The sequence below is a fragment of the Anabrus simplex genome, chromosome 14, assembly GCF_040414725.1.
Source record: "Anabrus simplex isolate iqAnaSimp1 chromosome 14, ASM4041472v1, whole genome shotgun sequence".
In the NCBI taxonomy this organism is placed as follows: Eukaryota; Metazoa; Arthropoda; class Insecta; order Orthoptera; family Tettigoniidae; genus Anabrus; species Anabrus simplex.
The window spans coordinates 81,402,818-81,429,058 of NC_090278.1; the positions used below are offsets into that span (position 1 = coordinate 81,402,818).

Sequence of the window (26,241 nt, forward strand, 5' to 3'; positions counted from 1 at the left end):
ATGGTTGCTCGCGTTTGCTCCCTGTTAAAAACAGTAATCATCACCAGTACTAACTCTTTGCCGTTACGTATGAGTGGTGACTTTTTTCTCCCTATCAGTTCTGTTGCACATAAGCGCTATCACATAATCAGTACACAGAAAAATATCCAATCCAGCAATGTAATGACTGCAAATATTTCCTTTCTGTCCCCTCAGCGTTGCAGATTCAACTCATGTGCGCCGTTTGGAACGTGCTGGAGTTCAGAGGTGACCATCCCTTCCTCTTCCTGCTTCTAAACCAACCAGCTGAACAAATCCTGTTCATGGGTCGTCTCTGCTCCTTGTAATGTGAGTTTCCTTCATCTGTTTGCTCTACAGTTAGCTGGTTCGTTAGGTTCCTTAGATTATGTTGTGTGCTCATGTTCAGTACGTAAGGCTTGCTTTTACAAGGTTTTCAGCTGTGTGCATGAGAGGTATCCCATAAGAAATAAATTTGATATTTTAAGGAATTTTGAGCACATTACGTTATTATTTACAAAATAATACGAACCATTAGCTGCCATAAGGTTTTTTAATTGATTTATTCTACTGCGCGTTTGAGACTTTGCTCCATCGTCAGGTCTACTTGGATTCACTATTACTTTTTTTAAAGAATATCTTGCTGTTCATTTAAGAGTAGGAGCTATGTGCATTATCAGTTTATTACATCTGTGTTGGTTCAACTATAGGTATGTCGGCTCAGAAATATACATACCGGGCGAGTTGGCCGTGCGGTGAGGAGCGCGCAGCTGTTAGCTTGCATTTCATTAGCGTTAGTTTTAACATAGAAAAAGAATATGTACCCTTGCCTTTAACCGAGAACCTAGTATCGTGTGCTCCAATTAGAGATGGAAAAAACTGTTACTTTCGAACTTTTCCGAACTCGGAACTGTTCTTAAAAATGAACAGTGCCGGGCTAAATGGTTCAAACGATTGAGGCGCTGGCCTTCTGACCTCAACTTGGCAGGTTTGATCCTGGCAGAGTCTGGAAGTATCTGAAGGGGCTCAAATACGTCAGTGGTTTCCCTTTTTCACACCAGGCAAATGCTGGGGTTGTACCTTAATTAAGGCCACGGCCGCTTCCTTCCCACTCCTAGCCCTTTCCTGTCCCATCGTCGCCATAAGACCTACCTGTGTCGGTGCGACGTAAAGCAACTAGCAAATACGTCAGCCTCTTGTCGGTAGATTTACTAGTACCGAGCTCGATAGCTGCAGTCGCTTAAGTGCGGTCAGTATCCAGAATTCGGGAGATAGTGGGTTCGAACCCTACTGTCGGCAGCCCTGAAGATAATTTTCCGTGCTTTCCCATTTTCACACTAGGCAAAATGCTGGGGCTGGACTTCAAGGCCACGGACGCTTCCTTCCCACTCCTGGCTCTTTCCTATCCCATCGTCGTCGTAAGACCTACCTGTGTCGGTGCGACGTATATAGCAGCTTGTAAAAAGAGAAGGCATTTCTTAGGATGGTTTTCCGTAATCTTTCATTTTCACACCTGGCAAATAATGAGCTGTGTCAGCCACTAACTTCCAAGTCCTAGTCCTTTCCTATCCCAGTAATAATGTGGCATTAAGTAGTAGGCAAATAAAAAAAAATGTTTCAGTACCTATTGAGGAATCGGGTTAATAATATAAGTTTTGTTTAAAATGTTTCTTCCTCTTTCTCAGCAATGTATGCAAACAAATGTGCTTTGTTTGTGTACGTACGGAAAGAATTCAAGTTCAAAGCCGATCATCCATTTGTGTTCCTGGTTGTTCATGAATCAGACTGCCTGATCTTGTTCGCCGGCCGAGTGGAAACAGTGTAAAGTGAGTCTCGTCATAATTATCAGCATTCCTGGTGTTGGCTTCCCTTACTTATTCTCCATTTAGATATTTTGCGGGTGACTTATCTGGGCATTTGCCCCAATTTGTTTAGAATATGTACACTGACTGACAGAGCAAATGCAACACCAAGAAGGAGTGGTCAGAACTTTATGCCAATTGCAGGGTAGACTGACGTCACTGAGGTATGCTCATGATGTGAAATGCGCCGCTGTGCTGCGCACGTAGCGAACGATAAATGGGACACGGCGTTGGCGAATGGCCCACTTCGTACCGTGATTTCTCAGCCGACAGTCATTGTAGAACGTGTTGTCGTGTGCCACAGGACACGTGTATTGCTAAGAATGCCAGGCCGCCGTCAACGGAGGCATTTCCAGCAGACAGACGACTTTACGAGGGGTATGGTGATCGGGCTGAGAAGGGCAGGTTGGTCGCTTCGTCAAATCGCAGCCGATACCCATAAGGATGTGTCCACGGTGCAGCGCCTGTGGCGAAGATGGTTGGCGCAGGGACATGTGGCACGTGCGAGGGGTCCAGGCGCAGCCCGAGTGACGTCAGCACGCGAGGATCGGCGCATCCGCCGCCAAGCGGTGGCAGCCCCGCACGCCACGTCAACCGCCATTCTTCAGCATGTGCAAGACACCCTGGCTGTTCCAATATCGACCAGAACAATTTCCCGTCGATTGGTTGAAGGAGGCCTGCACTCCCGGCGTCCGCTCAGAAGACTACCATTGACTCCACAGCATAGACGTGCACGCCTGGCATGGTGCCGGGCTAGAGCGACTTGGATGAGGGAATGGCGGAACGTCGTGTTCTCTGATGAGTCACGCTTCTGTTCTGTCAGTGATAGTCACCGCAGACGAGTGTGGCGTCGGCGTGGAGAAAGGTCAAATCCGGCAGTAACTGTGGAGCGCCCTACTTGCTAGACAACGCGGCATCATGGTTTGGGGCGCTATTGCGTATGATTCCACGTCACCTATAGTGCGTATTCAAGGCACGTTAAATGCCCACCGCTACGTGCAGCATGTGCTGCGGCCGGTGGCACTCCCGTACCTTCAGGGGCTGCCCAATGCTCTGTTTCAGCAGGATAATGCCCGCCCACACACTGCTCGCATCTCCCAACAGGCTCTACGAGGTGTACAGATGCTTCCGTGGCCAGCGTACTCTCCGGATCTCTCACCAATCGAACACGTGTGGGATCTCATTGGACGCCGTTTGCAAACTCTGCCCCAGCCTCGTACGGACGACCAACTGTGGCAAATGGTTGACAGAGAATGGAGAACCATCCCTCAGGACACCATCCGCACTCTTATTGACTCTGTACCTCGACGTGTTTCTGCGTGCATCGCCGCTCGCGGTGGTCCTACATCCTACTGAGTCGATGCCGTGCGCATTGTGTAACCTGCATATCGGTTTGAAATAAACATCAATTATTCGTCCGTGCCGTTTCTGTTTTTTCCCCAACTTTCATCCCTTTCGAACCACTCCTTCTTGGTGTTGCATTTGCTCTGTCAGTCAGTGTATATAGTTTTCAGTGAAGTGAGATATCCGTTTCTTTAACATCTTGTTCCTCATTGAAGTAAGTAGCGCAGACTATAGTTAATTTCTTATGAGTTTCGATTTGACATTTGAGCGCTGCCTTTTAGCGGAGGCTACGCGAATTAATGAACAGCTAGTCGTAGGCAGCCGATCGCTCCAATAGAGCGCGTTAGACTCTAATTCCGGTTACCAGTGTTGTCGATCTGTTGTTTACTATAACCTCGTGCTATCAGCTGTGTGTTGTATTGTGCTCAATTCTGTTCGCGGTCTTTGTCAGTTCACTTGGTCATTCTTGACAAAACGCCAACAATGATGGCTAGACATAATGAGTTGAGTGCTCGAAAAAGTACAATATTTTGGTTCGCGATAAACAAGCTAGTACCCAGTTTACATGGTGGATGAAATAACGAGGAGGCATGGGCATGAATTTGTTCGCCTTCCACCGTACCATTGCCATTTTAACGCCATAGAACTGATTTGCGACTCTTCAGATTCGGAAGTTGGAATCCGTAGACCGTGTAAGTGCGAAAGAATGGAGCAAGTTTGTGAGATAAGTGAAGCTTGAGAGAAGTAATGTGTCACAGACGATTATGTTGAAGACGTTATCTGGTTACGGTCAAGCGATGATAGTGCTGTATTCTCTTTGTAGGGTTTTTCCTTCCTTAGGAGAAATGTAATCGAGCTCTTCTAGATGGGGAGTTGAAATTTCATTTCATTTTCTCGCGTTTTATCTGTTCGACCTTACTCTATTTTTACCTTATAGCCTTATCCTAAATATGTTTGTGTTTTTTTTTTAAATACTTCGATGTAATTTTTCAAACCCAAGGTAATGTTTTCACCTTCGATCTCATGGACCGTCTAAATGCATCTATGAAAGCAATATCTGACATTAAGCATCTGAGAGACTTGTCTTTAGAAACGGCCATAAAAATCTTTCATCTAAAAATCAGCCCTTTAGCAATATGTGGCTTGGAAAACATTTGGGAACATTTGAGTATGAGACAGTTAGATAAAATATTCTCCTTCCCGGCTCGTGTATGAGCTATCCAAAGAGGGATTTTATGTGGAAGAGCTAAGGTTACAGTTCCAGCAACAATACCCTATATACATCTCCTTCGAGACCTACGATCGAAGAAGGCTGACATCTGGGAAGATTTCTACTCTACCGATGCCATGCTAAATCGCGAGTGGGTTCAAGGTGGATGTGAACTGCGACACCTGCTGACAAGGTTCTCCGTTCATGGGTTCCATTATAAACTATGTAATATAAAGCGTTATCATGAACCAGGTTTGAACTGTGTGTGTTTAAGATGTGGTGCACACTGTACCATGTTTTAAATTGTAAACAGCGATCAGAATCACTGGTGAAATTTTGTAACGAATATTAATGTTTTGTATATTAATTCTTTGCACATTGTGCGCGTTAAATAAATTATAATATGTTTGTGTTTTTGTTGATCTTGTGTGACTTATGCATGTTGCTACAAAGAATAATTGATTCTGGATTTATATTCGAATAGATACATTTCCGTTCGTGTTGTGGATCGTGTATCAGCTGTTTGTACTATAATAATTTGGCACCAATGTCTGACTTCCGGTTAACTGTCAAGTCGAAACTCATAGAAACGGTACTTATAGGTAGTTATGTCGTTTTGTAACAGTATTTCTGTATGTTCATTGTCTTCTATGCTGTATAACCATTTTGAGTTGCGTATTCGAATAGAATGCTCACGTCCCCCAGTTCGAAACAGGGGAGGCAGTAATAATTTATTGTAATCCAAAATGTGTTTTGATACATGCATATTACAACATTAAACATTTACATTTAAACTTGTTAACTATTTCAACCTAATTTCTAAACTGTAGTTTTTCTTTAAATTTTTATTCATTTTGTTCTAGACGTTAACAGGCCTTGCGTATTCCTTTCGTTAACCTGTGCATCCGACTGAGCCACATACGGCTGTCTCATGAGTAGGGTCCGGATGTTTATGACCTAAAAATGTTAAGATATGTGCAAGCATTTATGACCAAAAAAAATGTATTAAAATATGGCGATAAATATGGCATAAAAGTTTTTTGGTCACATTTTTGAAATCTTCAAAATCTTTAAATTAACATTATATTGAAAATATATTTTTAAATTCTAGAACATTCTTTCTTTCTTTCTTTCTTTCTTTCTTTCTTTCTTTCTTTCTTTCTTAATCTGTTTAGCCTCCAGGGTTGGTTTCTCCTTCGGACTTAACAAAGGATCCCACCTCTACTGCCTGAAGGGCTGTGTCCTGGAACGCGAGACATTGGGCCGGGGATACAACTGGGGAGGATGACCAGTACGTCGCCCAGGCGGCCTCACTTGCCATGCTGAACAGAGGCCTTGGTGGGGGATGGGAGGGATGGAAGCGGCCGTGGCCTTAAGTTAGGTACCATCCCGGCATTTGCCTGGAGGAGAAGTGGTAAACCACGGCTGAGATGGGAATCGAACCCACCTCTACTCAGTTGACCTCCCGAGGCTGAGTGGACCCCACTCCAGCCGTCGTACCATTTCTCAAATTTCGTGGCAGAGCCGGGAAACGAACCCGGACCTCCGGGTGTGGCAGCTAATCACGCTAACCACTACATCACAGAGGTGGACTCTAGGAAATTCAATAATCATAAATAAGTAAACATTTTAATTTTATTATTATATTTGGAATTTATATAATTGCTCAATCCAGAGGTAACTCTCGACTGTTACAGAATGAAATAATTGTGACAATTTCAATAGCAAATTACATATATTCTAAAGTTTTCAAATAAGAATGATCTTCTGTTTTCACGCAACATTGACTTGTAAGGGGAAAGAGACTGCTCAACATCACAGGATGTTATTGGAGCACATTTGAAATACAGTACGTCAATTCATTAGAGTTCAATTGAGGCTCACCTTTCTGTGACTTTCTACGCAACTGTCTTTCTGTACAGCTTACCCTCCTAATACACACAAATATATATTTCTACATACATACATACATACATACATACATAATCATTATAGACCGTTATGCCTTTCAGCGTTCAGTCTGCAAGCCTCTGTGAATTTACTACAAGTCGCCACAATCCTGGATTTGCAACTAGTGTTGTGGCCTCATTTATTTCTATGGCCTACCTCGTCATTATCTTTAAATCATTAGAAACTGAGTCTAACCATCGTCGTCTTGGTGTTGGTCTCCCTCTACTTCTCTTACCCTCCATAGCAGAGTCCATTATTCTCCTAGGTAACCTATCCTCCTCCATTCGCCTTACATGACAAGAAAGATAATTGTAAGAAATTAGACAACAGTTAGGAGATGTGAAAGATCCCTCTTTGAGACGACTGCAAGCAGGCATGCAAAATGGAATAAAAAAGATAAAACATATGATAAAAATACGAAAATTCACGAGGAAATATGACCATAATATGAACAGTTACCGTAAAATGACGAAAAACGCTAAAAAGCCGGAATATGACTTTGTATGACACGTGAAAATTGCATAAGTTTAGTCACTGTAGATAAAATCATCCCTAAGTTGTATTTTCCCATGGAAATAAATATAAAGGAAAAAGATATGACGTGCCATAAACATCCGGGCCGTAATTATGAGTAAATACGGTGAACAAATTAAGTGGGGGGGGGGGGATTGAAATAAAACACATTTATTCAACGAAGTAGTTTGGAAACGAATTACAAAATAAAACGCCGGACTGAGTGGCTCAGACGGTTGAGACAGTGGCAGGTTCGATCCTGGCTCAGTCCGGTGGTATTTGGAGGTGCTCAGGACAGCCGCTCCCCGTCTCGAGAATAGAGGCGTACAGCCACGGGAGAGCCGTGGACACTCCTTCTCTGCTCGGTTGGTCGGTAGGAGTGCACCCTACTCGGTATCCGCCTACCGAGGTGGTTTGTTGAAACCTAACCATAGGCAGCTCTTTTACAGAGCTCGATAGCTGCAGTCGCTTAATTGCAGCCAGTATCCAGTATTCGGGAGATAGTGGGTTCGAACCCCACTATCGGCAGCTCTGAAAATGGTTTTCCGTGGTTTCCCATTTTCACACCAGGCAAATGCTGGGGCTGTACCTTAATTAAGGCCACGCCCGATTCCTTCCCACTCCTAGCTCTATCCTGTCCCATCGTCGCCATAAGACCTATCTGTGTCAGCGCGACGTAAAACAAAAAAAAAACAAAAAGTCAGCCTTCTGACAGTAGATTTACTGGCACGTAAAAGATCACCTACGGAACTAAATTCCAGCACCTCGGCGTCTCCGAAAACTGTAAAAGTAGTTATTGGGATGGGAAGCCTATAAAATTATTATTAAAATGAACAGTACGCCTCAACATCCTGTTCCAAAATAAGTGTTCCATGTCGCCTGCACTCCAGCGGGTTTGGTTTACCAACGCAGTGGTTTAAATGGTTCGAGAACCTCGCAAGCACCGCTGGTTGGCTGATTGTTCTGAAACCGGGAGAACGTGGGTGCTAATTCTCTGCACGGGTTTCTATGTCTACAGTAGTCATTAGGTTCAATGAACACTAAGTGGTGGTGGTGATTATTCTTTTAAGAGGAAGTACAACTAGGCAACCATCCTCTATATAACACTAATCAGAGAGAAAAAATGGAAGGGGTTCGACACTTCGAAAAATGAAGGTATTGGCCAAAGAAAGAAAAGGGCCACGAAGGGCATGAAAATGAAAGACTCCCTAGCCCTCGCAAATCTAATAGCGTCGGAGTCGGAAACGAACAAGAGTTGACCAAGGAAGGTCTGGTAGGATAGATGAAAGTGAGGAGCCTGGCACAAGTGGAAGCAATGCCAGGACTCGGCTAAGGGCCCCGTGGTCGCCAACCCACGCTCCACAGTTCAGAGCCCCTGGGACCCCTTTTAGTTGCCTCTTACGACAGGCAGGGGATACCGTGGGTGTTATTCTACCGTCCCCACCCACAGGGCGATCAGTGAACACTAAGGGACAAGAGAAGTGGTGGTGGTGGTGGTGATGATTACTGTTTTAAGAGGAAGTACAACTAGGCAACCATCCTCTATATAACACTAATCAGAGAGAAAAAAGAGAAGGGATCCGACACTTCGAAAAATGAAGGTATCGGCCAAAGAAAGAGAAGGGCCACGAAGGGCATGAAAATGAAAGACTCCCTAGCCCTCGCAAACCTAATAGCGTCGGGGTCGGGAAAGAACAAGAGTTGACCAAGGCAGGTCTGGTAGGATAGATGAAAGTGAGGAGCCTGGCACAAGTGGAAGCAATGCCAGGACTCAGCTAAGAGCCCCGTTCTCGCCAACCCACGCTCCAAAGTTCAGAGCCCCTGGGGTCCCTTTTAGTCGCCTCTTACGACAGGCAGGGGATACCATGGGTGTTATTCTACCGCCCCCACCCACAGGGGGGCAAGAGAAGGGAACCCCGAGAAATATGAATATGTGAGAAGAGCATGTCTTAGCAATTCAACGGATAGCGATTTTGTTGTAAGTATCCATGATATGACACTGATTTGTTCATCTACATTCCTTTTAATTCTCACTGCGTTTAACCGCGTGCATCGTCAACAGCCAATATCTTTTACCGCGGTTCACGTCTGTCTGTGTTGTGCTATCTACACCAATTTGCAAATTAGAAGTATTTAAGTATATCCTAACAAATATAGATTCCGTCAGATGAGTAAAGATAATAATGAGAGAGGCGTATGTCACTCAGTACAGATTTCTTGGTCCACAGATTCAGCTTCGCCTAGCAAGTCTCTTTGGGTAAACGCTCTGAATTCCTGCGATCCTACTCGTACTGCTCCCTCTACCCTCGGGTTAAGGATAAGTACCAGTTTACCTTGTTGCCATTGATGTTTTCACGGCCCGTACTTATAGATTTTTCACCTTATTTTCTTGACACGGCATAAGCCCAAAAGCCTATATCATGTCTACCATTTTACCTCGTTTAGGCTCAACTGGACTAAAGCGCATCCAGTTAAAACAAAGCATGAAATACGAAGTGAGGAAATCATTTTGGAATTAGCATACACGAACACCAGGTTTGTGGATATTTTCTAATTCCCCCACCAAAACCCGGGACTCTTACTTTGAAACTGTTATGTGGAACATAGTAGTTTTCCGGAAATCAGGAACAATTATTATTATTATTATTATTATTATTATTATTATTATTATTATTATATAATCTCATAAATATTCCCGCAATAGTCGCAGGTTGCCCAAGGACAAAGAGTATCTGAACAGCACAGAGAGAACAACTTCGCCCATTTCTAGCGTCAGTGATAGTGACGGAACAGCAGAATGCCACATACTTTACAATTCATTACTGTGTATTACTTTTGATTTAAGAATGTTTTAAGAGCTCTTCCGAAAATTTGTCTAACATAATAGTGTAATGTAACAAAATGTGTGATCCGATGTTACCTAGCAACAGTACCTTGATAGCTGCTCAGACCATGGATATATTTGTCATGGCCATCCACCAGTATTTCACATCACATCCAATCAGTATAAAAATCAAAATTTCATTCAATACCAATCTGCATTTAGGGCAGTCGCCCAGGTGGCAGATTCCCTATCTGTTGTTCTCCTAGCCTTTTCCTAAATGATTTCAAAGAAATTGGAAATTTATTGAACGTCTCCCTTGGTAAGTTATTCCAATCCCTAACTCCCCTTCCTATAAATGAATATTTTCCCCAGTTTGTCCTCTTGAATTCCAACTTTATCTTCATATTATGATCATTCCTACTTTTATAAACGCCACTCAAACTTATTCGTCTATTAATGTCATTCAACGCCATCTCTCCGCTGACAGCTTGGAACATACCACTTACAATACCAATATAAATGGTCCATTATTGGACATTATAAATTTTCCACCCAACTCATTCCCGGTTCCAGCGTCTTGCCCTCGTGTGCTAGGCTGGGCTCATCAGTTGGTACCTAGCACACCTACCAAGACGCTGGCTAGTGCACACCGGGGAGGCCAATGCGTAGGCTAATTGTAGCCACTGGCAGTGCCAATGCACTATGAGACACTTTGTCTCATTATCAGAAATTGATGCCAGCTTGGCCATTAGATGATATAGTTGTTGACTCCCACAGGGAATCCGAAATATCTGCCCCGAATGAGCAAATCCACAATCCTACACAGTTGCTAGGCAGCACGGCGTCACACGTATTATTAAGATATATTAACGATCATTTAATTTTTCCAAAAGGGAATTTAATAACTTTTTTTCATTTGTGATATTACATTTTAAGTTCTAGAAGTATATTTAGCCTTATACACCTGTACTGTTGTAGCTGTAACATCTTGTATATATATCACTCCTCCTGAAAGATTAAGGTGCTGGTGATTATTGTTTTAAGAGGAAGTACAACTAGGCAACCATCCTCGGTATAACACTAATCAGACTGAGAAGAGTTTCGATACTTCGAAAAATGAAGATATCGGACAAAGAAAGACAAAGGCCACGAAGGGCTTGGAAATGAAAGATCCCTAGCCCTGGAATGCTCTAATAGCATCGACGCCGGAAATGAACAAGAGTTGACCAAGGGAGGTCGGAAGGGATAGATGAAAGTGAGGAGCCTGGCACAAGTTAGTGAAAGGAATGCCACGACTCAGCTAAGGGCCCGTGGTCGCCAACCCACGCTTCCAAATTGTGAAACCCAGGGTCGCCTTTTAGTCGCCCCTTACGACAGAAATTGGATACCTCGGGTGGTGTTCTACTGCCCTCACCCACATGGGGTGCTGAAAGATACACTAGCAGACATTGTGCGAACGTGATGGGCTACATTGCTGGCTTTATGGGGTCGTGTTTTCTAACGTGAAGGCACGCGTGACTCAACTTTTGACAACACTGTACACCACCGGTCCCTCACATCTCCTTTATCCACCACATCTCCTGGCCAGGGGCTGATGACACACATGCTACACTGTGTTCTCCCTAGGATCCGAGTAGAGGAGGGGTGGCCATGGCTCTACTGTGGCTCTACCAAGCTCGATAGCTGCAGCCGCGTAAGTGCGACCAGTATTCGGGAGATAGTGGGTTCGAACCGCAGCCGCGAAGGTGGTTTTCCGTAGTTTCCGATTTTCACACTAGGCAAATGCTGGAGTTAATTAAGGCCACGGACGTTTCCCTCCTACTCCTGGCCCTTTCCTGTCCCATTGTCGCCGTAAGACCTATCTGTGTCGGTGCGACCTAAAACAACTTGTAAATGTCATGTTATTGGCTTTTATGCCTCACTAATTACCTTTACGGTTTTCGGAGACGCCGAGGTGCCGGAATTTAGTTCCGCTCACAACTTGTAAAAAGAAGCGATCGCTTTTTTTTTTACAACTTGTAAAAAAAAAAGGCAACTCTTAGGATGGTTTTCCCTAATCTTTCATTTTCACGCCTGGCAAATAATGAGTTGTGCGTTAATTGAATCAGTCACTGACTTCCAAGTCCTAGCCCTTTCCTATCCCAGTATTAGTGCGGCACTGAATAGCAGAAAAATAAAAATATCTTTCAGTACCTAAGGAGAAATCAGGTCATTAATTTGTTTTATTTAAAATGTTTCTTCCTCTTTCTCAGCAATGATTGCATTCAAATGTGCTTCCTTTATGTACGCGCGGAGAGAATTCAAGTTCAAAGCCGATCATCCATTTGTGTTCCTGGTTGTTCAAGAATCAGACTGCCTGACCTTGTTCGCCGGCCGAGTGGAGACATTGTAAAGTGAGTCTCATCATAATTATCAGCATTCCTGGGGCCTGTTTCATAAAACTAACTAATAATATTAGAACTCATAAAACAAATCATTAGTTGTCAAAATTCTGTTTCATAAAGATGTATGCATGACTAATAAAATGGCTTCACTAATAATATTAGTTCATTAGTCGGCTGATACAGTTTGAGGTTAGAATCGATTTGTTGCATGTTCTTACAGTAGTTTGTTTTCGTTCCTTGCAGTAGGCTAGCGCTTGACCCACTCATACTCTGTGCTTTTTGTGTTTGACTACAACCGGAACCGGCTATTCAGTGCAATTTCAGATTCTTGTCAGTTTATATAGGCTACAATGGGTAAAAGAAACGACAATAATGTCAGGAAAGAAAGTTTCCTTAGAAAAGTGCTGGAGTTGAAGGGGCAGTTGTTCGGAGCCTTTTCACTAACCGTGACAAAGGACTCGAAAAGGCAAGCGTGGATGGAACTGCGGGATTTTGCTGTGGCTATTGGGCTTCATTCCTTGCAGTGGGAGATTCTAAGATATTACCAATCCTATCAAGCACATATTCAAATGTTCTGTAATCTAACCTAAATCTCTCATTGTATTCATACGATTGTTCCATACCCGTATAGGCTGTTCTTGGCCTAAAAGTTCTTGGACGGCGAATATAAACTCTTTCCTCATCACTATTTGAATCAGAGTCAACCATTTCACTGATCTTCACAATTTTATGCCAATATATCAATATACCACACACTTTGGTTTCACTAATAATATGAAATATGAGTCAAAATACACTAATAGAAATAATCCCAATAATATGAGTAAATTTTATTAGTTATGTTGTCTATGAAACAATTTACTAATATTATTAGGAACATCTACTAATTATTTAGACTCATAAACTAATAACTAATATTATTAACTAATAATTTTATGAAACACAATACTAATATTATTAGTTAATATTATTGGTTTTTACTAATAATATTAGTGAAATATGGTTTATGAAACATGGCCCTGGTGTTGGCTTTTCTTGCTTACTCTGCATTTGCTTGCGACTTTCCTGGGCAGTAGCCCCAATTTATTGAGAATATGGATAAATTTTCCAGTGACGTGAAATATCAACTTTAAAAGACTTCTTCAATAAAGTCAGTACCGGACGAGTTGGCCGTGCGGCTGTGAGCTTGCATACGGGAGATAGTGGGTTCGAATCACACTGTCGGCAGCCCTGAAGATGGTTTTCCGTGGTTTCCCATTTTCTCACGAGGCAAGTGCTGGGGCTGTACCTTAAGGCCACGGCCGCTTCCTTCCAACTCCTAGGCCTTTCCTATCCCACCGTCGCCATAAAACCTATCTATGTCTGTGCGACGTAAAGACACTAGCATACAGTAGCGCAGCTTAGGGGGTTGAGTCATTCTGTAACAGTATTTCTGTGTGTACGATGTTCGTTGTCTTCTATGCTGTATACACCCTGTGGGTGGGGGCGGTAGAATAACAACCACGATAGTCCCTTTCTGTCGTAAGAGGCGACTAAAAGAGGCCCCAGGGACTCTGAACTTGGGAGCGTGGCTTGGCGACCACGGGGTCCTTGCCTAAGTTCTGGCATTGCTTCCACTCCCTTGTGCCTGGCTCCTCACTTTCGTATATCCTGTCCGACCTCCCTTGGTTGATCCTGGTTCTTTTCCGACATCCACTATAGTAGAGCACTCGATGACTAGGGAGTCTTCCATTTTTCGAAGTGTCTGACCCCTTCCATTTCCTCTCTGATTAGCGTTATATAGAGGATGGTTGCCTAGTTGTATTTCCTCTTAAAACAATAATCACCACCACCTTCTATGTTGTATAACCATTTTCGCCTTGCGCATTCGTTTCGTTTGCCTGTACATCCGACTGAGCGTCACATACAGCTGTCTAAGAGTAAGGATGGTGGTGATCCTTGTGTTCAACTAAGTAATTATAATTATTATTATTATTATTATTATTATTATTATTATTATTATTTTCAATGTCGTGTGTTACTCTTTCCCAGCAACATTGATGCTCTTCGGAAGTGCGCCCATTAAGTACCCTCCGAGGGTGTTCAGATTCATTGCTGATCATCCATTTGGGTTCCTGCTTATTAGTGAAACTGGCAGGCATGTCTTGTTCGCCGGTCGAGTGAAGACATTCTAATGTGAGTCTATCTCAGCACTTCATTTCTGGGATTTAGTTGTTTCATTTTGTAAGGTGGTTTATTTAGAAGATATTGTGTACTTCTACCGTCTTCTTGTCGTTATTTATGTTGGTATAGGGATATCAGTAGTAGTGATGATGATGTCTTATTTTCCGAGAATAATTAACTTACCGGGCGAGTTGGCCGTGCGCGTAGAGGCGCGCGGCTGTGAGCTTGCATCCGGGAGATAGTAGGTTCGAATCCCACTATCGGCAGCCCTGAAGATGGTTTTCTGTGGTTTCCCATTTTCACACCAGGCAAATGTTGGGGCTGTACCTTAAGGCCACGGCCGCTTCCTTCCAACTCCTAGGTCTTTCCTATCCCATTGTCGCCATAAGACCTATCTGTGTCGGTGCGACGTAAAGCCGCTAGCAAAAAAAAGTAAATAAATAAATAACTTGTGTTTCATGCAGTAATTGTCGAAAACTGAACTTCATATTTTAATTCGTAGTCCGTGAGTTATTATATTTTGTGTAGTTATATGCTACATCAAATTTCCTTCTCGTCTTCTGTTACCAATCCACACCAAAACAAAGAGCGGTGAATTGTTGGAAGATCATCGCTACTAGCGCTCCGACGAGAGAAACGCCATTTTCAAGCAAATTTGCGTATTAGCGTACTATTAAGACGGTGGCATGAAGTTACGGCAGCTGTTCCTTGAAGTTTTATTACCAACTTCCATAGTTAAAACTTATTATGCAAATCAGTATACTGCTAGGGGACTTCCTCGTATTCGTCGCCAATCCTGCATGGAATCGTCTGGCAGGAGAACCGTTCAGGTTGGTTCAGATCAGTTGCAATGAAACTCTGGTACGATGGTAAATGAAGACGGCATAAACTTTATGGTGATAGTCACTCTGTTGTTAAGTACTGTTTAAATAATTAAACAGTCACAATTCCGTACTGCACTTTTAAATCGAATGTGGCGTATCAAGGGCATTGATTGTGGTAGGATGCTCAATTTCGATCTTATCACAACCAGGTAAATCATCCTCTCTTAATTATAATTAATGTTTATATAGCTAGTATCTTGTTGACCGAGCTTCGCTCGGAATCATTGTGAACTTTATTTATACTTGGTGAACAGCGATAAAAGGTCTATGAAAACAAAATGCAGTCATTCATACTATCTGCGCACTTTTTAGTGATAGATTTTTGTACTCGTTGGAGAAGTAAGAAGGGTTCCGTTAATACTGCCAACTGAATGGAAATGAAATCTGAATTGAATCGATAATATGATCGATCGATATGAATTTTATAAACCTTTATTATTTTAAGCAAACAACTGTCACACACACACAATATATAATACTATATAACATTTCCCGTTGCGAAACGTGTTCCTAGCATGAATTCTATAGTTTGGCTTTGCTGTGTAAACAACAACAGTATGAGTACTTAAAGTGTACGCCAGATGTCGCACAGCGATAAGCGATTCTTAGTTTGTGTTTCAAAGGTTGCCAATACGAATCTCGAAGATAACCGAAGTCGACCACTTCAGCACTAGGGTGTAAATCTATCACTAAAAAGTGCGCAGATAGTATAAATTACTTTGTATTTGTTTTTATCAGAAAACCGGCTGCTATCTAGCATTGACTTCCTACTAATTGTATACATTTGAAAACCGCCATCTATTGCTCGGTTCTTACATTTCTTGTAATAATCGAAATCGTTAGAGCAATTTTGGAGAATGGTAGTATATTTTAAATATTTTAAAAATGGATGTCACTAAGATTTGTTATAATATAATCTGTTGCTCGGCAGTTCAACTTCTTTAAACTCTACTGTCCAGCTGACTTTCCATAAAAGTCACGCTGTAAAAACGCATGTAAATGTCCGAAAAGGAATTTTCCAGAAAATGAGACCCTGACAGATCGATTTCTTAGACCAAGAAACCCCTTAGTCTGTGATTTTAATCGAAATCCTTAGATGCGTTTCCGAGAGAACTATTACGTATTGTACCAGGAAAAGTTTTTGGGGAAAGGGCATGAGTAGGACCTCAGGGAGTGGAACTTGGTTTTGGAGCCGATACAGAGTAGGATAGACTCGCAGAGCGAATAATAGATGGTTAATTTTTTTTAAATTTATTAATTCTTCACCCTGCAATATGATTATTGGACTCAAATCTGACATTGAAATTAAAAGTTTGAACGAAATCTTCCTTTATTCTGTTCATGAAAATTAAATGAATATCACTGATTCCAAAGTCTTTCATATGTGAGAAGACGAGGTATTAGATTTCCACCTAAAGTCTTTCTAAATGAGCACATACTTGTAATTGCAAATTGACATGAGAAAATAAATTTCTGTTAAAAGTTTTCAGTTTTTCAGTTTGTAAACCTTGATGTATAGCACACTTGAAAAGCCTAAAGTCTATGAGATATGAAAATGAAATTTGAAATTAAATTAATCACTTATGAGAACTCTGAAATATTTGTTCACACGCGGCACTGAAGTTTCCACTGTTCAAAATTCATGAGAAAATTTTAGTCAGTTTGTTACTACTCACTTAATGAAAGAAATGTTGCTACAAATGTTGAAAGATGGACATCTGGAATGTTCCGTGGAGAATCAGGATCGGCGATGTTCCTTTAACACACCATGTTGACGTTCCCCAATGAGGTGATGACGGCTGGAACTGGATCGTGTAGAATTGCAGCCTGGTAAGGTGATTTTTCGCACACGAAAAATTCACTTAGTGCTAGTAGTTATCACTGACACTGTCATTTACTGTTGAACACAGTTTATGGCGTAATTGAACTTCAAGACGTTAAATGAATAATCACAGTCCTTCCTGTATGAAATACTATTTAAAGTCGTTACTGAAACGTCCATAATTACACTGTTCACACTTGAAAAGGCAAATCGTAGTCTATAATCAGTCTTTGAACACGGTCATTAAGTCACTAAGGATTATTTTCTGATTATCTTGTTATTATAACGTCATATTACCTCAGAAAAAGTTCTTAGTATTCACCCAGATTACTACTGTAAGTCGTATACTAATATTGCGTGAATAAAGAAATACAGTTCAATATTCGAAAAGAAATGAGTTCTGGTGATTCTACTCATTAGTTTCTGTAGAAGTTCAATATCATGAGAAGTAACCTAAGTCTACACGTAATGATATAGTCTGTGAACGTTAAGTATTTGGTATTTGCACTTCAATAAGTTCACTCGTATTATATTCTCAAATGTCTTTAGAATTAGACTGTAGTCACGACGCGATGTACTAAATACAGTGCGACGTCTTTTATAATTTTGTCGGCGATATAACTTCGTGTTCCGGAAACGCGACGGCAAGTACTTTCACCGTGACTGCGCGAACATACTGTGCGACACATCTGTGTACTCGTCCTTGCACTGCGCTGCTCTGCTTGTTAGCCTTGACATATATATGCTGGCGCTGGGAGGGGTGGTTTCTCTTGGCCATGTGACCGTGAGTGTATAAATTCCTTATGCCCGAGTGCACCAAGCTCGGTAATTATCAGCCTTTACGAAACCGTGGTAAAACTTCTACCGTGGTATTGTCGTAAAAGCAGTGCACCATTACTATCGCCCGGTTTCGTTACCGCGGTTTCTTGACGCTTGATTTTCTCGCTATTATTCCCCTCGGAAGAAATTCGACGTAGTATTCAGGAAGCAGTGATCATTTCGATAGTCAGTTGTCTTTAGTTTATCCAGCCGGCAGTGATCGTTTCGACAGTCACTTGTCCCTCGTGTTTACATTTTGTGACAGCGCAAGCAAGTTATCGACTCCTTAAAATGGAAAATAATGTTCGACATGTTTTGAAGGTTACATCGAAGTCCTAAAGACATGAATGGGGACCTCCTTTTCCACACACAATATTGTCTCTCGACAACATTCCTTGTGGCAATATGGGCTCTGTTATATCGTTGTTCTGCTGGGGAGGTGGGATTCTGAACAGGTGTTTTAAGGAGGAAGGATTTACATGGGTAACCTCCATCACCCAAAATATAGCCATTAGCTATTTCTCTCGTCTCGAGACGCGCTCTCAGCCGAGAATTGTGAAATATTGTGCTATCATGAGTCGACCCTGGCCATCTTGCTACAATATCTCGTATCGTGAGGTTCGAATCGCTCACAGTTTGCACGTTTAGCGAGAAATAACCTTTCCTATTTCGAAATACCTCCCCATTTTCACCTCCGGGAGACTGTATTCGCACATGAGTGCAGTCCAGCGCACCCAGTACACCAAGGAACCCAGCTATTGTATGAAACCCTTCCATAACCTCTCTTTGTTCTCGCTGCGTAAGTGGAAGTTGAATGAACTGTGGCGATAACGACGCAATTAGATCAGAAACCTTGTGTATTATGCGGCATACAGTTGTTCTGTCAACATCACAGACGTCACCGATCACTCCTTGAAATGTTCCAGTTGCATAGAACCGCAGCGCTATTGAAAGACGATTTCTAGGCGATATAGGACAGTTTCTCTCAGTCGGGCATTCAAATTGTTCACCATTTAAATCTTCTCTGGAACGAAACATCGCTTAATTCTTCAAATAAATCGCGTCTCTCTTCTATAATCCACCCTTCATTTCTTTCAAACTGATTAAGATACTGGAGATATAACCTATAGTTGTTAAGCTCCATCTTGGAATCTTTAACCACAGAGCACAAATACAAACTTTACCGCGGTTTTCTTAGTTAACCGCTCGCTCACGCGCGGTAAACATTATACCGCGGTAAAATGTCGGTAAACTCGAAACCGAGCTTGGTGCAACAGAAATACGACTTTACCCTGGTAAAATTGTGAAGTTTACCGCGGTATTCTCTTTACCGAGGTTGGTGCACTCGGGCATTAGACTTTAAATTATTATAACTCAACAACCATGGGATGGATTAATTCGAAATTCACAGGGATTAACTTTTATGACGTCCGCTACGATTCAGCGTTTATCCCGTTGAAATTGGTTAAGGCGTTGAAAAACTTGCGAAAAGAAAATTCTTTTCGAGAAATATCTCTAGGGGAGGTGAGCTTCGAGCGACAGGTGACGTCACTTGACTTCGTCTAGTGCACTCGTGAAGTGTGGTACCTGCTGGAACATTCCTTTATTTAAATGTTCGTACGTCGGACGGATATTTTATGCTGGAATAACGTTTCTTTCGATTGATATGGGCCAGGACATAGGCTTTCCTGGTACAGTATATACCAGAATTGCTCTTCTACAGTTGAGGAACCCAATCCTGTAGTTTCTGCTGTTCTGGTGGAAGCAATCCGCTTGTTCGCCTCCGCTTCCTCCCCTACTTTACCGGTAATTATCAGCCCCCTAACCTTAATATTGATCATAGTGTGTACAGGAATGAAGGTTTCGGCTAATAAACGTTATTCCTCTGGCGTATCAGAGGAAAGCATGAGTTGCAGGTAAGTAATGCCAGAATGAGCTTCAATCCCGTGGTCTCCACTACACGAACCTAACTTGCACGACCATGTACGGAATGAAGCAGTAAATGGTTATGTTTGTACATGTTTCAGACAATTTTTAATTTTATTTTCAATGTCGTGTGTTCATCTCTCCCAACTGTAATGATCACCTTGCGGTGTGCCTTCGATGATTACCCTCCGAAAGAATTCAAATTCATTGCTGATCATCCATTTGTGTTCCTGGTTATTAGCGAAACAGACCGGCATGTCTTGTTCATCGGTCAAGTGAAGAAGACATTCTAATGTGAGTCTCTCTCAGCACTTCATTCCTGGGATTCGGTTGTTTCATTTTGTAAGGTGGTTTATTTAGAAGATATTTGTCTACCTTCCTCTTGTCTTTGTTTACGTTGATTTAGTGGTATCAGTAGTATTATCTCATTAGACGAAAATAACTCATTTATGTTTCAGGTAGTAATTATTGAAAACTGAATTTCATATTTTAATTGGTTGCCCTTCAGTGATTATATTTTGTGTAGTTATATATCCTTTTCATCGTCTTTGATACCATTCCACGTCGAAACAGTGAATTGTGGGAACATCATCGTTACCAGCGCTCCAACGAGAGAATCACCTGTTTCAAGCAGAGCATGTTAGCATACTGTTAGGACGGTGGCATGAAGTTTCTGCGAGCTGTGGCTTCAGGTTTTGTTGTTACCAACTTCCGTTTCGCTATATAGAACTTCATGTGCTAAGGGACTTCCTCGTATACGTGGCCAATCCTGAGTAGACTCGTCTGACAGGAGAGCTGTTTGTGTTGGTTCAGACCAACTGATATGATGATAAATGAAGACGTCATAAGCTTTACGGTAACAGTCATTCTATTTGTAAAGTACTGTTTACATACCTACTTAAAAAGTAGTAATTCCATGCTGCAGTTTTAAATGGGATATGGTGTATCAAATGCATCGATTGTGGTAGGATGGTCAATTTTGACCTGCAATATTGCATTCAAATCAAATCAAATCAAATCAAAATCTCTTTAATTGCAAATGAGGTGTCTACCTCGGTGGCAAATGGTACACTAAAATACATTATTGTCAAGCACTAAATTTTAAATTAACAGGAGACAAAGAAAATTTTCCTAGAATACAATATTATACAATTTACGCTAATAATTTTTTCTATTAAACACACACATCATCCTTAATAAATTTATATTGTTTACAAAATTCTACTTATAATATCTTACAAACATAGTCAACTCATATACAGTACGGCATGTGAAATTACTTCTAATAATACTATACAACTGGTAAAAGATTAAAATTAACACTGAATTTATTTACATATTTATATTTTACCCATTTTGGAACCTAAGTAGCATAACGACCTGCTGCGTCTTAACCAGAGACCCTTTTGCCACCACTTTTCAGAGTTCCTGAAGGGCCTTCACAGCTACCGTAGCGGTCCCAGGGCCCTCGAAGTCCCCACTGTACTTCACCCCTACAGGCAGTCCCCTACTTGGGCTGTCCAAACTCCTTAGACCAGGGGATGGAATTAATTTAATCACACACATTTATTATTTACAATATCCTGCACTGGTCGAATGCCCTCTAACATTTAATTTATTATCTCTGTTGTTGTTTATTCTCTTCTTGAATATCTGTACAGATTTTGGAAAAGGATCAAACACTACCCCTGGTAAACTGTTCCACTCCTTCACGCCCTTCCCAATGAAAGAAAATTTACCCCAATCGCTTCTACTAAAATTCCTTCTAATTTTGTACTTGTGGTCAGTTCTACCAATATAATTATTTTCCAACCGAAGCCTCTCACGGATATCTCCCCATGCTTCTTCTCCTGTATAGGCTCTATATAATCCTATAAGTCTAGTTTTCTCCCTTCTCTTACTTAAAGTTTCCCACCCAAGTTCCTTTAACATTTCTGATACACTACTCTTTCTTCTGAAATCCCCTGTTACAAATCTTGCTGCTTTCCTCTGCACACCATCTAGTTCTTTTATTAGGTATTCTTGGTGAGGATCCCAAACACTGTTTGCAAATTCCAATAATGGACGAACCATACTTAAGTAACTTTTTTCTTTTAATTCTTTGTTGCATCCTTTAAGTAGTCTCATTATGACATGTAACGATCTGTATGCTTTCCCAACAATGTCATCAACATGACCCTTACAGTGCAAATTACTTTCAAATCTCACACCTAAGTATTTGCACTTGCCATCTTTTGGGATAACTACCTCATCCAAAGTATATTCAAATTCAGTTTTAAAGCTCCTGTTTGTAAATGTTGTAACAGTTGATTTGCCTCCATTAATCTTCGTATTATTTTCTTCAACCCATTCTTGGATACTGTCAAGGTCCCTTTGTAATTCTGAACAATCCTCAATGTTATTTATTTCCCTATAAACAATTATGTCATCTGCATACAATCTTATTTTCGATGTTATATTGTTCCCTAAATCATTTGCGTATATTAAGAAAAGTAACGGACCGATTATACTACCCTGTACAATTCCCTTCCAGACTTTCTCTTCCTGTGATACATTATTTCCTACTTTGACTTTCTGAACCCTTGAATTTAGAAATATTCTTATCCAACGTATATCCCTTACATCCAATCCTATCCCCTCCAATTTCTTTAATAATATTCCATGTTCCACTCTATCAAAGGCTTTGGAAAGATCTATGGCTATGCAGTCTAACTGGCCTCCTGAATCTAACTGATATATGTCCTGCTGAAATCCCACCAGTTGTGCCTCGCAAGAAAATTTCTTTCTAAATCCATACTGGCTCCTCATGAACCAATTTTTATCATCACATATCCCTCTGATGTATTTTGCTATTAAACTCTCCAGTATTTTACAAACTATACTGGTCAGGCTGATTGGTCTGTAGTTCTCTGGTTTCCTTTTATCACCCTTTCCTTTATAAATTGGTATTATTATAGATTCCTTCCATTCCTTTGGTATCACACTATTATTTATGACATAGCCAAAGAGAAATTTTAAATAAGGCACTATATACCACCCCTTTGTCTTTAATACCTCCCCAGTAATTTGATCACTTCCTGCTGCTTTTCCTTGCTGAAGCAGTTGGATTTCTCTGAAAATATCTTCATTTGTGAATGAGAAGCTTCTCGTTTCCCTCTGTGTCTCTCCCTCTCTATCTTCTGTTACGGTTTCCAAGTCCTGACAATCTTCTTCTGAATCTCGGAATTCCCTACTAAAGAGGTTTGCTTTCTCAGTATCTGTTAAATAGTGTTCACCCCCTTCTCCCACCATTGTAGGAATTTGGATTCCTTTTCCTTTTTGATTCCTAATATATGAATACAGCTTTTTCCATTTCCCTTTGTGGTCATTACCCTCTTGAAGAATGCCATTCATATAATTCTCTTTTGCTTCCTTTTTCACTCTATTCAGTTCCCTCATTAGCTGTTTTCTACTTTCTCTACTCTCCCTACCTTCTTTGATTTTCCTGTTTACTATTCTACATTTTCTTTTTAATTTTCTTATTTCCCTTGTGTAATAAACAGGGTCTGAGGTCATTTTACCCTTCTTAACAGGTACAAATCTCTTCTCTCCTTCCAAAATGATTCCTTTAAATTTAGCCCAAAGTGTATCCACATTATTCTCTTCACTTATCCAACAACTGAATTGTGATTTAAGGTAAGTCCCAAATTCATCAACTTTAGTTTTTCTGTATAATTTCTTGTCTTTTGTGACCCTCTTATTAAGCATTTTTGGTACAAGTCCTACATCCATTATTACAGCCTTATGGTCACCTATTCCTTCAATTACCTCAGTTTTATCAACAATTTCCCATGGTTTAACCAAGAATACATCTAGCAAGTTATTGAGACGAGTTGGTTCTTGTACTACTTGTGTAAATCCTCCCTCCCAAATTAACTTATTTGCCAGTTTCTGTTCATGGGCTTCACTTGCAGCTCCATTCCATTCAACTTCAGGCAAGTTTAGATCTCCCCCAATTATTACCGTATCATTATTGTTTTTATGAGTATAATCTATTATTTTCTCAAATATTTCCATGTCTCTTTCCTCTCTTCCAGGCCTATATGTTCCTATAATTCTCACCTCCTTCATATTATCACAAACTAATTTTATCCCTAATATTTCATCCCTTTCATCAGTAAACCATTCATGCGAACAATAAGTTTCCTTCACCAGAATAAATACCCCTCCTCCCTTTTTATCTCCTCGGTCTCTACGACAGACTGTATACCCTTCTGGAAATACTTCTGTATTACCCACCCCTTCTCTCAACCACGATTCCACTCCTATCACCACATCCGTCTCATAAGATTCCATCAATGTACCGAATTTTAATTGTTTATTTACTACACTCTGACAGTTTACCAAGAGCAATCTCAGACCTCCTTCCTCCCTAAAACTTGACTGTTGCAATTGGGTAACGTTTGATTCATGAGTTGAGAACTTCCCTGGAACCCAGATCCTTGTACATAGATCTTGATTTAAGGGTCTGGGTTTTCTGGCAAGTTTCCCTGTATGTGCCAGTTTAGTGGTATGGGTTTTCTTAAGTACAGATTAGTTTGCAAATCTCTGTTGATAATTGTAGCAATTTGTCTACAGAGAGTTGCTTTTCCATTACCATTTAGATGTAACCCATGTCTAGTGAACATTTGCCTGCCAAGACCTAAAGTATCTACTACATAGACATTTCTAAAACTCTTACTTAATCTCTTGATTTTTATATTTACATCATGTAAAGCTTTGTTCACACATGAGTCCTCTAAAAGGTCAAACCTGGGTGGCACATTTACTACAATTACTTTTGAGTGAGGTAGTTTAGAAATCTTACCTCTGAGAGTCGTAATTAATTCCACACCTTCATTTGCAGCAATGTCATTTGTACCACTCACAATCACCACATAATTGTCCTTCTCTAACACAGAATCACAACTTGAAAGGACGTCTTCAGTTTTGGCACCTGGTTTTATTAGTCCTAAAACCTCAGTCTCTGGATTCTGCAGCTCATCCTTGATGCCTGATGAAGCACACTGAGTCACGTGACTGAACTTCTATTTCTAGTAAAAATCAAAATTAGTAACAAAAGAATTGACAGAAATGACTTATTAATAACACACTCTAAGTACGTTGTACTTACATAATTTCAATAGTGGTTTTCCGGCAGTTGTTCGAATCCTCCGTATCCATGTCTGAGTCCTCGCCTTCACTTGTCGAAAACAAAGCACTTACATTTATTATGAACTGGTCAACCACAGAGACCGCAATTCCGTCTAACTCCCTTCACCACATGGAAGATACACGCGCGCCCCGTATCAGTTTTATCATGACCCAAGTCCTCCGTTAACTATAGGCATGAAAGTTCCCTAACCTAAACGTAGCCTTGTGCTCATTGAACGCTACTAGCTGATATTCCCGTAAATTATTCCGTTAATGAATAGATTTCTTTCTATCATTTATGATGGATACTTTTCAAAAATGTGTGAAGAAATGTTTTCAACCACTTTTCAGAGGCTTACGTAACTTCTGCCAATTTTTTGGCCTCCACCTCGCCTGATCTAACCCCGCTCGACTTCTTTGTGTGGAGGGGCACTTAGCCGTTGGAGGTTGAAGCAGTATTTCGTGGAAGAATCGTGCAGGATTGTCGGATTATTTGTCGAACACCAGGAATTTTTGAACATGTTTTAACTCATGAGACGACGAGTAGAAGGCTGTATGGCATAGGGTGACCATTTTGAACATTTCTCGTATGGTAATCAACAAAGTGAATCGTTGCAGAAAATTGAAACTACGTAAATTCTAGTATATAACATTCCACATTTCTATACTGAGTAATAACGAATTTTTTGACTCATGTATAACCTTTCTGTTTCTTCTACTTTTGAGGAGTCCAACCTTGCAATTTCGCCATGTATTTTTGAAACATGCTGTTCCTGGTGGGATCAGTTCTCTGGTTCACCTCTGCTTCCTGTCCTACTTTCCTGGTAACTATCAACCCCCCACCCAACCGCCATCCTTTTATAATATTGATCGTACAGGTAACAAGAATGGAGATATCGGCTACGAGAGTCTCCTTGGATCTCATAAACCTTATGCCGTCGGCTTCTTGGGGAATAGGAAAAGTCGGGATAGGGGAATCCGGTGCAGGTAAGTTGAAGCAGTGCCAGAATGAGCTTCGATCTCGTGGTCATCATTCCACGCACCCAACTTGCAAGATCATGAACGGAATGATACAGTAAATTGACTTACAGAGACGTGCGGATCAAACGGTGAAAGAAATGGTGTAAATAGTTAGATTTGTATATGTTTCAACCAGTTCTTTTTTTTATTTTCAATGTTTTATGTTCCTCTTTCCCAGCAACAGCGATGTTCTACCAGTGTGCCTTCACTATGTACCCTCCGCGAGAACTCAAATTCATTGCTGATCATCCGTTTGTGTTCCTGGTTATTAGTGAAACAGACAGGCAGGTGTTGTTCATCGGTCGAGTGAAGACATTCTAATGTGAGTCTCTCTCAAATCCTCATTGCTGG

At 41.1% G+C, this 26,241-nt stretch overlaps 1 protein-coding gene across 20 annotated transcripts in view; it reads left to right on the forward strand.

The window, feature by feature from the left end:
• Positions 1–26,241, forward strand: part of LOC136885226 (leukocyte elastase inhibitor) — a 263,118-nt gene that overhangs the window by 218,247 nt on the left and 18,630 nt on the right. For 6 of the 20 annotated variants that reach the window (XM_067157691.2, XM_067157690.2, XM_067157687.2 and 3 more), the window contains exon 8: positions 26,069–26,212. The exons of 6 other annotated variants lie outside the window; for them this stretch is intronic. In XM_067157691.2, coding sequence (XP_067013792.1) covers positions 26,069–26,211 — 143 coding nt within the window. In that variant the 3' untranslated portion in view covers position 26,212. Of the gene's footprint in view, positions 1–195; positions 331–1,682; positions 1,824–11,952; positions 12,094–26,068; positions 26,213–26,241 lie in introns of those variants that run through there. 8 more of the 20 variants (XM_068230349.1, XR_010861511.2, XM_067157671.2 and 5 more) reach the window with 8 other exon arrangements.